At 38.8% G+C, this 17,550-nt stretch overlaps 1 protein-coding gene across 2 annotated transcripts in view; it reads right to left on the bottom strand.

The window, feature by feature from the left end:
- Positions 1 to 497: 497 nt before the first annotated feature.
- The window catches only part of fam169ab (family with sequence similarity 169 member Ab), a 24,941-nt gene continuing 7,888 nt past the window's right edge, over positions 498 to 17,550 (bottom strand). The window contains exons 2-13 of one of the 2 annotated variants that reach the window (XM_058414664.1): positions 14,812 to 14,948; positions 12,992 to 13,091; positions 12,043 to 12,128; positions 9,712 to 9,883; positions 8,714 to 8,893; positions 8,055 to 8,177; positions 7,115 to 7,215; positions 5,811 to 5,853; positions 4,943 to 5,057; positions 4,067 to 4,157; positions 3,200 to 3,361; positions 498 to 3,024 (exon numbers count right to left, since the gene is read on the bottom strand). In XM_058414664.1, coding sequence (XP_058270647.1) covers positions 1,795 to 3,024; positions 3,200 to 3,361; positions 4,067 to 4,157; positions 4,943 to 5,057; positions 5,811 to 5,853; positions 7,115 to 7,215; positions 8,055 to 8,177; positions 8,714 to 8,893; positions 9,712 to 9,883; positions 12,043 to 12,128; positions 12,992 to 13,091; positions 14,812 to 14,946 — 2,538 coding nt within the window. In that variant the 5' untranslated portion in view covers positions 14,947 to 14,948 and the 3' untranslated portion in view covers positions 498 to 1,794. The remainder of the gene's footprint in view (positions 3,025 to 3,199; positions 3,362 to 4,066; positions 4,158 to 4,942; positions 5,058 to 5,810; positions 5,854 to 7,114; positions 7,216 to 8,054; positions 8,178 to 8,713; positions 8,894 to 9,711; positions 9,884 to 12,042; positions 12,129 to 12,991; positions 13,092 to 14,811; positions 14,949 to 17,550) is intronic. The other variant, XM_058414666.1, reaches the window with a different exon arrangement.

Genomic DNA, 17,550 nt, shown 5'->3' with positions numbered 1-17,550 from the left:
AATAGCACACATACACTACAAAAAATGAAGAGATGCCAATAATCAAGCCAGGGCAGTTCAATGGTTAAGGCTCTGGGTTACTGATCAGAAGATCAACACCGCAAGCTGCCACTGTTGGGCCCTTAAGCAAGGCCTCTAGAGGCATTGTATCATGGCTGACCCTGTGCTCTGACCTCAACTTCCTAACAAGTTGGGATGTGTGAAGAAAAGAATTTCAGCATGCTATAATGTAAATGTAATGAATAAAAGCTTCATTTCTGGGCTGGGTGAGGAAACCAGAGTTCCCAGAGTTCCCAGAGAAAACCCCCTGAAGCACAGGGAAAACAGCCCTCATGTTCAACAAACACACACACACACACACGACATATGCGAAAGCCTGAACTCTAATATGTATTAAAATACATAAAATTATAATTGTCTCAAAACTTTCAATAATAAAGACAGGATGAATAAGGATCCCGAAACCTGCATATAAAATAAACTTAATCAAAATCTGCTGTATATAAAGAATGATTTATTTTCTACAGAAATAAAGTCACAGCTTAAACAAATCAGTATCATGGTACAGGAATATTTGGAAAGAAATGATCACAAAAAAAAAAGATAGATAGATTTACAGTAAAAGGGTGGCAGAGTTGAAATGTTTACTTGGGTACAGTATTGGAAATTGAGTTTCAGATGTAAACAACAGATATTTCAAAGTGCAGGTAAAGAAACATAGGTGAAAGGTACAGAAATCCAACATGAGGTTCAGACAAACACACGGTGAGAACAGTTTCTACTATAAATGCCATTGGGGTGTGTGTAGGAAGATATGGAGTGTGTGTGTGTGTTTTAACCATAGAGCTCCCTCATGTGGTGAACACAAGAAAAATGAACAAACAAATGTCTGATGTAAAGGGTAAAAATATTTCTTTTCTTGATGCAGCAAAATAACTATTTTTCACACTAAGGCCAGTGATATAGAAACACAAAATATTATGACATTACTGCAACACATTTGCCACATTTGAGTAATATATGCATCATCAAGGGGTTATATTTTCACTTCGGATCACTGGTCCTCATGTAAAAGCAAAATGCACAATCGTCTAACCAATCAATAAAGTCTACATTTATTATCGTAATTCCTTCATACTCTCATTTACACTCAAAAATCCAGAGTTCGCCATTCCTTTGGCTTTTAAATGGGAAAGAGAGAGAGGTGATAAATGAATAAAAAAATAAAAAATAAAAAAAAAGCAGTGTTGCATTTACTGGCATGGTTTATGTGCCATAATATTTCGTTTAATGGAGAAGGGAAGTTGATGAGGGCTTTTTAAAAACAGTACTGAAACAAGACATCGGTCGTATAAAGAATTATTCATAACTGCTAAATTGGCTTTAATAGTGATTGTTTTGTATAGGAAGGACCGGAAGATCTGAAATATTTTATACAAAATAGCTTTTTTTTCTGCTGTTTCAGTAATAAAAAGTGAGTTAACAAAAACTTTAGTAACAGTTTGAAGACAGAGAATCATAGTAACCCCGAACCTCAATATAAAAATCCAGCACTATAAAATCCCATCAGGTTTAAGCTTAGTTGTGCATGTGTGTGTTTATATAGACTGTATATACTGTACACACACACACACACACACACACACGAGCTTTAAACGTCACTAGTGGCTGTTCTGTGCTGTTTTGTGTATTAGAACCTTTCCTTTGAGAAGACTATTTTGTGTGTGTATTATTCAACTGTGTGTAGTTAAGTGACATTCAGTGAGCAAGTGTGTATGTGGTGACTGTGTGTGTTCACATCTTGCCACGTCGCTTGCCTCTGGTTCTCTGCGTGATCTGAATCACTTTGGTTTTCCCCCTCAGCACCCGCTTGTCAATCACTGGTGGATCTTGTACTTGCTCCTCCTCCTCTGAACTGTGCTCCGCCTCCTCCTCCTCTGTCGTCACCTTTTCTTCCTCTGTGCTCATTCCCTTGTCTTCATCTACCACTTTCGCCTCTCCATGTTCTTCCTCTTCGTCCTCCAGTGTCATCTTGCTCAGTCTCTTGGAGGTGCGTTTGGAGGTTGGAGGCACCGTTCTGGTTCTGGCTCCCCGAAGAACCCTTGAAATATCAGAAGCTTCTTTCACATTTTTTACCTCTACCTCTCCCTCCTCATCCGTCTCGTCCTCTTTCTGAGCTGCCTCCTCTTCCTCGAGCATCAATGTCAAAGCATCTTCTCCAGAAGGCTGCCTCTCGTCTTTTTTAGAAGACTGATCAGATAAGGCAGTTACTTCGATATCATACACTACATCCGCAGCCTCCTCCGAGATATCCTCAGAATCAGTGGCAAGTGAAGATGACGTCTCGTCGGTGGGAGGATCTACTTCCTGTTTCTCATCTTCAGGGTCTACTTCATTATCTTCGATTTTCTCTAGTTCAGGAGCTACTTCCTGTTCCTCCTCAACTGCAGGATCTACTTCATTTTCTGCAGCTTCTGGAGCTACGTCCTGCACCCCATCAACTGAAAGAGCACCTTCCTGTTCCTCCACAGCTACAGCTACTTCATCTTGTTTCCCTTTAGCTGCAGGAGCTTCTTCCTGTACTTCCTCAGCTACAGAAGCTACTACATCTTCCTTCTCAGTTGCAGGAGCTCCTTCCTGTTCCTCTTCAGATACAGGAGCTACGACTACCTCTTCCATATTTGCAGGAGATACTTCTTGTTTACCCTCTGGAACAGGAGCTGCTTCCTGTTTCTCCTGAGCTGCATGGGGTACTTCTTGTTCCTCCTCAGTAGCAGGAGCTACTTCTTGTTGCTCTTCATCTGCAGGAGCAATGTCCGGTTTCTTATCTGCAGGAGCTGCTGTTGTGTCTTTCTGTAAATTTATAGCAACCCCATTCTTCTCAGCTGCAGGAGAATCTTCCTCGCTATGTTGCAGATGAGACATAGGATCTACTTCCATTTCTTGGTTATTCTCAGTAGCAGCATCTGCTTCCTGTAGTTCTGCAGCTTGCTCCTCCAGAGTGTCCATAGTCTGAGTGTCATCCTATAGAGGAGAGACAGATTTTAATCTAATTGTTAATATTATGCACGGTTATAAGAACTTTAACGTTTATATGATGACACACAGAAGTTGTCACGTATAAGTCAACAGCTTACAGCATTTCAAACATAGCAGCAATGTAAACTGTGTATTAGGATCATTCTTGTCTATGTTCAACCTTTTGTACAGGAGCCTCGCTTTCCTCAGCCACCTCCTCAACCTCCATCTCCTCTCTTTCCTCGCCGCCGGAGCCGTTCTGGATAGCGGATTCATCCTCCTCTTCTGCGCCCTCCTTAACCTCCTGCTTATCTTCAGCCTGCTTGCAGTTGACTTCCACAGTCTTCAGTACAGAGAGACAGTGTGCGCAGGGGTATAAGAAAATTGCTTGTCGGTTATTAATGTACAGGTTTTGCTTTAACTGCAACAATATTGAGTGATTGGTCCAAAACCAAGTAAGAAGTCTGATCATTATCTAAAAAGCCTAACAATGTCAAACGTTCTAAGCATATAAAGCAAAATCATACATTTTCCCTGTGGACTCTATATTTTATGTGTTGTGCTTTCTGAGAGGCTTTTCTGCTCACCATGGTTATAAAGAGCATTTATTTGAGTTACCACAGCCTTCCTGTCAGCTCATTATATAGCAACAGTGCAATGCATATAATCATGCAGATTCAGGTCACATTAAATATCAGAATGTGATCTCAGTGAGGCATGGTGGTTGCTGCCAGATGGGCTGGTACGAGTATTTCTGTAACTTCATGTCTTGGGATTTTCACCCAACTGACTTCACACAGAATGATGCGAGAAGACTGGCTCTGGAAGGTTATGGTAACTCAAATACTACTACTACTCTTTACAACCTTGGGGAGCAGAAAAGCATTACAATACACACAACACTTGAAACACTGAGGCTGATTAGCTACAATGGCAAACATTCACCTCAGCCAAGAACATGACTGGTCAGTTGAAAACCAAAACTGGTCAGGTGAATATTAGACAAAGCTGGCTATTCTGAAAAAAACTGTGTGTGTGTGCATGGTACCGGGCTCTCAGTAGAATCCTCAGGCATTGATTGAGCTGCCACACCATCATTAGGGATGAATTCCTTCTTCTCCTCTTCTGTTATCTCCATCCTGTGATCACACATTCACCTCAAATCTCACAACACCGATCTTCATCAGACTCATCTTCACAATCTAAATAAGCTTCTGCAGATCTCTGAGCCGTCATAGCTGTCCATGGACAAATGTTCAGCTTGCTAACCACCCTTCTTACTGTATTTGGTGGGAAAAAAATATTTCTAATTCTCATTGAGGCAAGTAAAAAAGCTTGGCATATGACATATATTGGCATTTCTTGCATTTTGTCCAATTTAATTTGTATAAAAGGGATTTTAGCATTTCTGTTACCTCACTTTAAGGTTTAATTATAAATGTTTAGTTACATTTTGTTTATATGAATTTCAAAAGGTTATTAAGCTAATTAACTGCAAAGACATACCTAACTTTACTTAGGGTGCCAATAATTCTGGAGTTATCTGTAGCCACAAGGATTTACAGAGGGTTAAAAGTATATGTCTAAAATTAAAATGATCACAGTTTAATTTGTTAAAGTGCACATTAAGTGCCTCAGCAAGACAATGGGGAAAAATAAATAAATTAAATATAATATAATATATATATATATATATATATATATATATATATATATATATATATATATATATATATTATATAATATATATATATATATATATATATATATATATATAATAAATCGTATGTATGTTTATTTTTTAGCTGGCCAGTACTAGAAAGAAAATACCAATTTAGCAAGTACCTGCCCCTGAAAATATGTACAGTAAGAAGAGAGGATGAAGCTGTTTTTGTTTTTTTTTGTAATGACAGAAGTTAAAGACCTATTGATTTTTTCTGGCCGGCTCTCCACCCTCTTTGCCTCCTCTTCGTCATGGACTCGCTTCCTCCTCCTGTGCTCACTGCTCCGGGTGCGTGTGGAGATTGGTGTGTCTAACTCTGCAGAGAAAAAGAAAGAGCGAGACAGAGCATTTAAAATCCATGCAAACGTGTAAAGTGCCTTGTAAAAAAGTATTCACAAATATTTAACAACGCTTAGAACCTGAAACTGAAATGAACTTAAAGTGAGTGACCTGGTAGACAGACACAAAGAAGGAATGAATACCAGGGGTCTAAAAAATACACTCCTGTAATGATTCGATTCAATTATTTATTTAGATCTTCTAATATTATTGCAAACAAAAATTTGACTGAAGATTATTTTTTTATTTCTGAATCATAAACAATGCAAAACTACATGCATTTCTATATGTATAAAAAGTACTACTATAAAGGAAATAGAGCTCCAAAGTCGGCTAAAATGACTGCCTTCCACAACCTTGTTCTCAGGCACTGTATGTTTCAGCATGGCTGCATTACTTCAAAGCACCTACAAAGCTTTTTTTAATGGTTATAATGTGGTTGTGTAACCATATAACCTTTAATGTATGTCAGGCATTGTGATCCAGAGATATCTATACATTTAAACTTTATGGGTTTTGCAGATTAGAAGCTCTGGTGCATAATTAACAGAATGCTCATATACACAATGTGAATCAAACACTGGATTTCCAGAAAAATGTTTATGACTCTTTACACCCCTAGTAAATACTTATGCAATCATACTTCAATAATTTTTGACGTAATATCCAAATAAATGATCAAGGGGTAAATACTTATGCAAACCACCGAACTCCATGGAAATCTACATACCTTCAGTTACTTTATGATGCTTGTTGACCACAATAACTTCCTCCTGTGGGAAAACAAATGGACAAGATGAGCTGAAACATGCTAAAGAAAAAGGCATGTATATTCATAACATTTCTCTCCATCCTCAGAGGTCATTGCTCATCTTCATATTCTATCGCTTATTAGCAGTTTGAGAAGTTTTTCTGACAATCTAAGAATGACATTAATGTTAGAGTCACTGATCTAAAATAAACAGAATGAACAGACAGACAGGAAGGAAGGCAGAGAGAGAGAGAGAGAGAGAACAGCATGAAAGAAAGAAAGAAAGACAGGAAGGAAGGCAGAGAGAGAACAGCATGAAAGAAAGAAAGAAAGACAGGAAGGAAGGCAGAGAGAGAGAGAGAACAGCATGAAAGAAAGAAAGAAAGACAGGAAGGAAGGCAGAGAGAGAGAGAGAACAGCATGAAAGAAAGAAAGAAAGACAGGAAGGAAGGCAGAGAGAGAGAACAGCATGAAAGAAAGAAAGACAGGAAGGAAGGCAGAGAGAGAGAGAGAACAGCATGAAAGAAAGAAAGAAAGAAAGAAAGAAAGAAAGACAGGAAGGAAGGCAGAGAGAGAGAGAACAGCATGAAAGAAAGAAAGAAAGACAGGAAGGAAGGCAGAGAGAGAGAGAGAACAGCATGAAAGAAAGAAAGAAAGACAGGAAGGAAGGCAGAGAGAGAACAGCATGAAAGAAAGAAAGAAAGACAGGAAGGAAGGCAGAGAGAGAGAGAGAACAGCATGAAAGAAAGAAAGAAAGGCAGAGAGAGAGAGAGAACAGCATGAAAGAAAGAAAGAAAGAAAGAAAGACAGGAAGGAAGGCAGAGAGAGAGAGAGAACAGCATGAAAGAAAGAAAGAAAGAAAGACAGGAAGGAAGGCAGAGAGAGAGAGAGAACAGCATGAAAGAAAGAAAGAAAGACAGGAAGGAAGGCAGAGAGAGAACAGCATGAAAGAAAGAAAGAAAGACAGGAAGGAAGGCAGAGAGAGAGAGAGAGAACAGCATGAAAGAAAGAAAGAAAGGCAGAGAGAGAGAGAGAGAGAGAGAGAGAGAGAGAGAACAGCATGAAAGAAAGAAAGAAAGGCAGAGAGAGAGAGAGAGAGAGAGAGAGAGAGAGAGAACAGCATGAAAGAAAGAAAGAAAGGCAGAGAGAGAGAGAACAGCATGAAAGAAAGACAGACAGACAGACAGACAGACAGAAAGAAAGACAGCATGAACAGAAAGAAAGAAAGAAAGAACAGCATGAACAGAAAGAAAGAAAGAAAGAACAGACAGAAAGAAACGTACTGTAACGTTAAGACAGGACTCCTCTGATTCTTCCACCTCGTCCTCCACAACATCTCCATTTTGCCCGCTGCCATCACCATGGCCACCTTTATGAGTATCTACTTCATTACAAAGCATGAAAGTAAACAAATTAATGTATTCACATAAAAAAGCAATTATGATTGTGTCAATCAATTACAGTCATGTTTGTGCTACACAGTACTGATGGTGATTTTGATGGGTTTAGATTTGAGCACAGACTTAGAGATTAGCTTAAAAATAAAACGTCTAGTCAGTCCAGTCACATGTCTGGAGCTACATATTCCTGTCTGTATGGAGAAGTGACAAGAATCCACACCGTTTGCTTCAACACTAATATTCGCACACCCGATGCTAGACCTCCTGCAGTGAACAGTTTAGTGTTTTGCCAGCTTTCAACTTGTCAGATAATTAGCAAGGCATTAGTTTGTTGAACCTGGTGTTTAAAAACAGACAAGAAAACACAACAATGTCCAGTGCCAAGAAGAAAAACTGCCTGTGACAGACTCAGAGCATTAGCAAATCATCTTAACTATAAAAGACGTTGATGATGGCTGTGAATAAATCATGTTACATTTCAGTGGAGAAAAAGACAGCAGTGCTAAGGTTATTAGCTAAATGAATGCCTCCCTCAAAGACCAGCTTAGCTAGCTTAGCCAACTTGCTAGCACGCTAATGTTTGCTTTATGTTAGATAGTTAACATCGCATCTTAGACGAATGACTAAATTAAATCTACTTTTGTAAATAGCATAACAGTTATACCGCTTGGTATATCCACGTTTCTATTACATCTTTAATTGGAAAAAAAATTTTATTTTATTTTTTTAATCAGAACTAGAAGCTTTAACCATTTGAATCTCACATTTGGAAATAACTGTGAAACTAAGTAGCTGAATTGATGTGTTGGATCCAAGTATTTACCGTTCAGTGGTTTAGAGCTGAGTTTATAAGCCACTCTGGTCCTCTGGTAAGGGCCACCGACACTCTCTACCTCCCAGAACAGGTCTACATCAGCCGGGTAACGGTCCAGATAATTCCTACACACTGCAGAGATAAAGACAAGTCCAATGGTCTAGAGATTAGAAAATAAAAGGGGCATTTTTGTTTTGGTCTCCTGGATGTTCATTATGTTTAGATATAAATAAAAAAGACACTAGAATGTTGTCAACAACTTTTCTGATTTTTTGAATAAACCACATTTACAACATTTTTTTCTTTTAAATTGTAGCAATAGAAAATGTCAAAATTTTAACAGAAAAATGTCTTGGCTGTCCACTCACAAACAGTGCAATATCTGAAAGTTGGCATAACTGCTTTGTGCCCAATTGTACAATAATATCTTGACATACATGTAGATCCCAGTATATACTACATATATCCTGATTTTATGTCAATTTTTATATACATACGCTACATTTTAATTCCATCTATGCCCTATATACCCTACTATATAAAGTAAACACACATTAAACTTTATTGTATTTTTAAAACCTATTTCTCAAAGCTATTTTTAGTTCTATATCCAGAGCCAGAAATTAGTAGGATATTATAGAGGAAGTTCCCTAAACGTTTATTCTTACCATTTGTCATAGCTGGAGACAAAGGGTACTTCAGGCCAAGTTCATCCTCATTAAAAGAATCCACAAAATCCTCCAGCATCTGCAGCCCATAGCCTTTTCCCCGGTGAGCTTTCCTTACAAAAATAGAGTCCATGACGGGGAGGAAGTAGCACTGACCCAAAGAGTTATTACAAACACTACCTGCAGGAGGCACAATAAAGAAATGAATGACTGACCAACTGACTGAATGAATGAAACATTCATAATTAAAACAGATTTGTGTCTCTCAAGTCATCTGAATCCTTGGTTCTGTTAAACCCATGTTAATGAGACCTTGGATTTAGTTCTGGTGACTGGGGAGGCCACTGATGTAGTGTTTAAAGATGACATGTAGCTCAGTATGATGCAGGAAGGATCTGTAATGAGACGCGTACATTGTGGCCATAAAGGGATGTTTGTGGTAAGCAACAATAGCCAGTCTGTGCCATTCAAATGATGCTCGATATGTGTTCCCAATGTGTACCAAGGAAAGAATCCCTAACACCATTATACCACCACCAACACCAGTCTGAACTTTTAAAACAAAGGAAGAGAGATTCATGCAGTTGATGCAAATTTCTGCCTACATACTACAGCAGAAATCGTGATTCAGCTTCAAATTCAACTACTGTCTAGGTTTAGTGATCCTACACACATTGCATCATCAGGATCCTGTACTTGAACTTGACATAGTCCTCTGCTGTTATAGCCCATCACCCTAAGGTTTGACCTGTTGTGCTTTCTGAGATGCTTTTCTGCTCACCGCTGTTGTAAACAGTGATTATTTGAGCTTACTATATCCTTCCGGTCAGCACAACCCAGCCTGGATATTCTCCTCTAACCTCTCTCACCAACCAACATTCCCACCCACATAAATGTGTCCTGTGTTTATGTTATACAATGCTGTACATCAGTGTTCTGCTACACAGAGTGGCTTTAGTGTATAAATCAGCTGCAGATTTTTAAGAGGGTAAACAGACCCTTTGGTTTGACTGAGAAGAAGCCCACAGCTTGGCCATTCTTCCAGAGGATTTTGGCATAGGCGTTTTCACCGTGGCACAGGAAGGGCATCTCTCCACTTCCCATCTCGTTAGTGCGGTAAACAATACGGTTCAACACGTACAGGACGATCCTCTCACCCACAGATCTCACCTAGGAGGTAACACAAGAACAATGAATAAGTAAGAATGAACAAAGAGACACTTGAAACAAAAGGGTATGCAAATTCCACTGAGTTTCCTTATTCATTATTTTTTATCACACAACTGTATAATCAAACACATGTCCACTCAATACACTGATCAGCCATAACATTTTGACCATGGAGGCCCCAACTTAAAGGACTTAAAGGATCTGCTGTTAACATCTTGGTGCCAGATAACATGGCACACCTTCAGGGATCTAGTGGAGTCCATGCCTCGATGGGTCAGGGCTGTTTTGGCAGCAAAAGGGGGACCAACATAATATTAGGCAGGTGGTCATAATGTTGTTGATCGGTGTACATTTGAGACAACCTTTTAACAACCTAAAAAATCCTTGATTTGCAGACCTAAAATCTATATTATCAGCAACAATAATTATAAAAAACCTCATAGAGAAACATAGGCATTGAATAATTTTGTAAATGTGAATAAACAAAATCAATACCACACACCCTGTCAAGTTTTATCATTTTTTTTCAACATAATTTTATATAAGCACTAAAAACAAACACTAGATCTCAACTCAACTTGGATAAATAATGCTGCAATCGACCAAAGGTCATAAATCATCATTTCTGACCATCTGACTGGGAAAGAAAAAGAAAATGCTTTCAAAATTCTTCCTCAGGAGCTCAAAATGGTCGAGTTCAGCAAGTGAGCTCGAATCAGCAGCCATGCACAATACTTTCTTTAGAGTCATCAATATACAGACATACTAGCTTGTTAAGTCTAGCACTGATTATAAAGTTTGCTGTTTTGAGGACAAGGAAAATAGACACTATATGTTCAAAGGAATGTGGGCACCTGACCATCACACGCATATGTTGGCCTTCACCAATCTGGTGCCACAAAGTTGTCTAAATTGTCTCTGTATGCTGTAGCTTTAAAAAAAAATCATGTCCAGGATGATAATGTCACAGTGCAGAAAGCGAGCTCCATAAAAACAGGGTCGTGTGGAAGAACTCGAAAACCTAAACCCCACATGGGATGTTCAACATGCACATATGGGTGTGATGCTCACGTTTACATACTTTTGGCCAAATAGTGTACATCACTCATCACAGCCAGCTAGTTTGTTTCTAACAAAGATGAACATAGAGGCATGCATGTTTTTTCCCCTCTACTTTGTAGCTCGATTCCATGAAAGACATCCAGAAATGTCTTTCAACTTCGTGCTTAACATGTTTGCCTCACACCTCCAGGGTTGGGGGTTCGATGTGTGTGTGGAGTTTGCATGTTCTCCCTGTGCCTCAGGGGTTTCCTCCCCAGTCCAATTGTCCGTGGTGTGTGTGTGTGTGTGTGTGTGTGTGTGTGTGTGTGTGCACGCGCGTGTGTGTGCCCTGCGATAGACTGGCATTCTGTCCAGGGTATACCCTGCCTTGTGCCCCAAATCTCCTGGGATAGGCTCCAGGTTCCCACAGCCCAGTAGGATAAGCAGTGTAGAGAATGGATGGAGAGATGGGAGGATGAATGAATGGATGGATGAGGCATACACAACAGAATAAAAAAAAAAACCCTATTAGTTTATGTAAGTAGTTCTTTCACAGATATTAGCAATAAAAACACAAACCAACTATTGTTCTCCATCAGTTGCCTTTCAACAATATAAAGGCTAAGCTAAAAAGCTCATTGCACTGTTCACTGGTATGAGGTATACTTGAATTGATATCATTATTACAGGTCTAGAAGCATGTTTAAAAATTACAATCTGCACCTTTAAAGGTGACACCAAAAATAATGTGGTTTATTTGTGACATGACGTATTCTGTTGGCATGCAAATTTGATTTGTTTAGTGAGTCGGGAAGAACACGCTCTTTGGCACTGTGTTATGTCCTCCTTTGGCTTTTTGGAAGCCTACAGAATACGTGTGTGTGTTTGCATTTGTGGTTTAGGACCTTGCATTTGTGGTTTGGGGTTTAGATCTGCATATGCAAATGACTCGAACAACTCAAAATGAACTCTTTCATACAACGCTGTTGATATCTCTGCATTGCTTTCACACATGATACATACAGGATGTTCCATATAACTGAAATATTTACATGTTGTTTACGGTCAAAAGAAAGTCCAATAACGGGAAGAAAGGAAGGAAGCAGGCTGTGTACTACCTTGATGAGGCCGTCTCGCTTGGAGTTTGCTGTTTTCAGGATATCTTCCATAGAGTACCACCGATTGGCCAAAAACAAAGCCACAGCTAGAGTAGGACAAAAGAAAGTGAATATAGAAGAGACAAAGGATTAATATACAAAATTAAGGAAGCCCAGAAATTCACCATGCAAAGTATTTTTTTTTTCCAATTCCAGTTTCCAGTATATAAAGCGAAATAAAAAAAGCACAAGATATTGAATTGACTACATGGTGACAAAGTACGACAAATTAAATTCATCGATCCTAATTATTCCCATTTTTGGTTGCCCTAGTTAAATGTATCTATACAGACTAAATGTAAAATATCATTATCCTCTTCTGAATAAACGTCTGAGGCAGCACTTTTGTGCCCTTACCAGTTGGTCAGTAAACTGCTGACCAACATTTCGCTTATGAACTATGGTGGCTTGAATGAAGAGATTGTGTTATAGTTACAGCAGTGTTCCTTCACCATAAAGGATTAGCACATTACATGACAAAAATTTTAAAAATGAAATAAAATAAAATAAAAATCCACATTTGTGACGGGACTACCTAAACAATATGGACCCAGCTAGCTCTATTTGTGACACACATGAAAATTCTTCATATCATAAAAGTGTCTCTTAACACAGGTCAACAAATTAGAAGGAGCTCAGAGTTCAGCCAAACAACACAAGCAGCAACAAGTTTGCTGTGATTTTTAGTTTCCGAACATGACCATGAACACTGCTGAACATCCTGCGGACATTATAACTGTACCTCAATAGTTATTGAGGTATTTTGAATATTAAAATCTTCACCACATTACTTTCATTGACGTATTCATCCAAAAGGTTTCTGTGGTCTATAATGATACAACTCACCTTCAGTTGTTATTATTAGCAAATGTACAGTAACTATAGCGAATAAAGCCAAGTTGGGACCAACCTGTGAGCTGGTCCTGTGGGGAGAACAGAGCCAGGACTTTGTGCTGGAGATTGGCTCCATACAGAGGAGCAAAGCCCACACTGGACAGGCTGATCTGAACCTGCAACCATTACAGTACTTACAGTGAGAAGCTGACTCAGCAATAACTTTTCCCCCGCAGTTTGCAACAGACCAGCATTTCACAAATACAGAATTCCTAAGACGTTTGGTATTCGGCCAAGCAGTTTAAGGCGCTTTATTTTTTGGCATGAAGCCAACCAGGGAAATACTGTCTGCTGTTCTAGTCTTAGATTTTGCTATGGGCAGCAGGAGGCTACAGCATAGCCTATAAAATGCTCTGCATAAGCATTTACCCCCCAGCACCCTTTAACACTTCCACATCGTGTGAAAAGTCTTGCAATCAGAACGTATACTAAATGTGAATGTGTCAGAATAATCTAGTCAAAGGCCAGATCTTAATATCATAGACCTTGATTTCATTTTGCCAGGAAGACCAGTCATAAATATCACGATCCAGAGAAAGCTGATTGAGATATATCCCAGAAGATCTGTAACTGCAGACAAAAGTAGCTGACCCAAAGGAGTGAATACTTACGAAAGCTACAAATGTCTGATTTTTGATTTTTTCCATTTTCTCGTTTTCTTAAGCTTGACACTCTACACTCCTGGAACTTCAAACACCATCCCTTTTATTTACACGTTATGCAAAGAAATGTCCATTTTCTATATTTTAATTCTACACATATTTGCATATATACACACACACAACACAGGTTATCAAGGCAAACCACTAGTACACCTAATAGAGACAGGGTTATGCAGAAATGCACACTTTTAATGCATTGTGCATGCACAGTCCGACTCAGAGACCTTATCATATTTCTTGGCTTCTCAGTATGAACATGTACCAGGAAGCCCTGACCATGCAAATACACTATAACATATGAATGTCTTTAGTGGATGGAATTTTGGGAGGAATGTCCTCCCTGCAAATAATGCCAGTTCCGGCAGGAATTAGCAAAATCTCTGCTAGTGTTTAGTGCAGCTTTAAAGATCCTGGTACTGTTGCATGGACATTATAATGACTGTAATATGCTAGCATTGTTCTGATGCGGAGCTACACTATATTGGCAAAAGTTTTGGGACATCTGCCTTTACATGCACATGAATGTAATATAGAGTTGGCCCGCCCTTTGCAGCTATAACAGCTTCAAATCTTCTGGGAAGGCTTTCCACAAGGTTTAGGAGTGTGTTTATGGGAATTTTTGACCATTCCTCTAGAAGCACATTTGTGAGGTCAGGCACTGATGTTGGATGAGAAGGCCTGGATCACAGTCTCCACTCTAATTCATCCAAAAGGTGTTCTATCAGGTTGAGGTCAGGCCAGACAAGTTCCTCAACACCAAACTCATTCATCCGTGTCTTTATGGACCTTGCTTTGTGCACTGGTGTGAGGGGTCATCCCCAAACTGTTCCCACAAAGTTGGGAGCATCAAAATTGTCTAAAATGTCTTTGTATGCTGAAGCATTAAGAGTTCCTTTCACTAGATCTAAGAGGCCAAGCCTAACCCCTGAATTCAATGATATGGAGGGGTGTCCCAAAACTTTTGGCAATATAGTGTATATAGAAATCTGCGACTCTGCAAAAGCAATTTTTATCTTGTAATTTCATAAAGTTTGAAAGATTTGCCATTACAGATAAAACAAACCTAGATAACAAACAAATCAGCCAGGATCGGCATAATGCAGGTAAACAATCGTATCATAGGCTAAACTGTATAGTATGATGCTTAGGTAAAGACAAAATATAACAGTATTACCTCCTTTCCACTAGGCAGTGTGATGTAATGGGCGTGGTCAGGGTCAGCGTAAAGCAACTCATTCATGTAGATATGAGCCGAGCGTTCCAGCTCCCCATGACTCGTGGCTTCCAGCACATCCACAGGGAACTCCATCCCTGCATGACAAAAAGCTTTGAGGTCAGACATTTTCACACTGTAATCATATTTTCAAAATTTCCAGATGGTCTCTACAATGCCAAACAGGATTTCATATAAATCGCCACTGTGTGGACTGTCTATGAACACCTTAACCTGTAAGGCATCCTAATTTTTGGTATTCTTATCATTTATTAATAATGGATTTAAGGATGCTTTGTGGGGTTTGACATATCGTTTACAACCAAAGCCTTCGGTTCAAAGCCAAACTTTGTCCTGGGTTTCATTTGATAGCTCCTTGCTCTTCACTGAGGTTCTGTGACTTCTGATGGCACAGGGTTCCACAACAAAGGGAAGAATTTCCAGGTTAAAATGTACAAAATGTGGGATTAGTTAAAGGGAGTGAATACTTATGCAAGGCCCTCTAAATGGCACACATGGATGAAAAAGTCACAAAAGGGTGTGTAAACTTCTAAGCCCTCTGTAGGGAGTCTGAAGTGCTCAAAGGACCTCAAAAGACCTAAAACATTTCTAATTTTCTAAACTCCAGTTTGACCAACTGGATCTGCCGTTTTTCTGAATGACAGGAAAGCTTTCAGGTTAAAAAAAAAACAAAACAAAAAACACCCATCCATTTTTCAGATCACACACATACACACACACACACACACACACACACACATCACTGTAGCCCACTGGCATTTCTCCCAGCTGCTCTGTCCCGAGTTAATCGCAAACTGTCACACACCATCTGTGTAACAATGCTAATCAGAGCGTGTGTAACAGTAAAGCAGCCCGTACTCTCATGTACACATACAAATACTCTGACAGACCCACAGAGAAATATGTACCGCAATAAACTATACAAAGTGCAGACTCTGTACGTACATATATACATATATATATATATATATATATATATATATATATACATATACACACATATACACACACACACACACACACACACCAGTCAGGCATAACATTATGAGCACTGACAGGAAGTGAATAACACTGATTATCTCCTCATCATGGCACCTGTTAGTGGGTGGGATATATTAGACAGCAAGTGAACATTTTGTCCTCAAAGTTGATATGTTAGAAGCAGAAAATATAGGCAAGCATAAGAATTTGAGCGAGTTTGACAAGGGCCAAATTGTGATGGCTAGACGACTGGATCAGAGCATCTCCAAAACTGCAGCTCTTCTGTAGTGGTCAGTATCTATTAAAAGTATACTTTATGTCCTGCAAGTGCTTTTAAGTCCTGTAAGTATCCTTTAAGCCCATGGAGACTTAAAGGATCTGCTGATAACTGGTGTTTTCTCTCACCACAGCGAATCTGATTGGTCAACAGGTGTTGATTAATTTCCTATTACAGAGCAGCATTGTCCATGGTGCTGATTTATATTTACTGTACTCTATTCTAACACCTTCTCGTTCCTATAGTAACGGCTCATTCACAAGGACCTGAATGATTGTCACTCCACATGACCAAATAATAAACAGATTTCAGAAATGTGTTGTGATTTAAGGCTTCAGGACAGAGGCCTTTGTGCTTCCTGTTTTCTCTTTAACATGATAAGTTGCACATTTTTACTGATTTTAAGAAACCAGTCATTGTTTATAGTTATACAGAAACACAACACAAGTGATAACAGGAACGAAGGTCTCTTGTTCCTGTTACTATAAATAGATTAAAAACACAACATCATTCGTTAAAGTTGTAATCCGTGGCAAATTGCATTTTGCTGTCTAACACTTCAGGACACACCAGTTCTGGAAAATAACGAACTGTAAATCATCACACAAAGCATCACACCACCCTAGAAATGATACATAACAAAAGGCAAAGTGTGTTATTTAATGTGTGATGTAACACTGATGCCTCACTGCTTCAATTCATTGTGAGGTTCACTGAGGACAAGCTTTACATAACTTATTTTCAAAATCATTGCAGAACCAACAGTGAACAAAAACATCACCAGATTTTTGTAGAGCAGGAAATGAATCCAGAGACAGAGGATGAGACTGGAATGCAAAAAAATAAAAAAATAAAAATAAAATCACCCTACAATATTGGGTCACATACAACTTCAGATTAAAAACATGACTTTAGGGGTCCAAATAGTTTAGGAGAACCTAATACTTTGGCATTTCCAATAGAAAACAAAAAAAAATATTCACATTCACATTATCAACAGAAGGTTCAGCAGGGCATTACAAGCATACTACATTTTACACAGAAGACTCACTCATCTAACACAACTGTCTAATCTTCTTGCTGATCTAACACAATATACTGACATCCAAGTCTGCACAACACATTTGCTGTACTTAGTACTTGTTGTATTTTTTGTTAATTAGTAAGTATCTTTTATTTAACCAGGATTAAATAAAAACTCACTGTGATCAAATCTCTTTTACAAGAGTGACCTGGCCAAGAAGGAGGCAGAAGGTCATTAACACATTAACACCAACCTCCTCCCCAGGGATGGGAAAAACTATGAAAATCAATAAATAAATAGAAAATAGAAATACAAAGTGATACAAGTATACCATATATTCAAGATTTAAGTGTTTGTCAGTTGTAGGCATAAAAGTCTTTTTTTTTCACCATCCCAG

This window comes from Hemibagrus wyckioides, linkage group LG18, assembly GCF_019097595.1.
Source record: "Hemibagrus wyckioides isolate EC202008001 linkage group LG18, SWU_Hwy_1.0, whole genome shotgun sequence".
NCBI classification, from domain to species: domain Eukaryota; kingdom Metazoa; phylum Chordata; class Actinopteri; order Siluriformes; family Bagridae; genus Hemibagrus; species Hemibagrus wyckioides.
The sequence above is the reverse complement of the archived record's forward strand: the minus strand, read 5'-3'. Positions and strand labels throughout refer to the sequence as shown.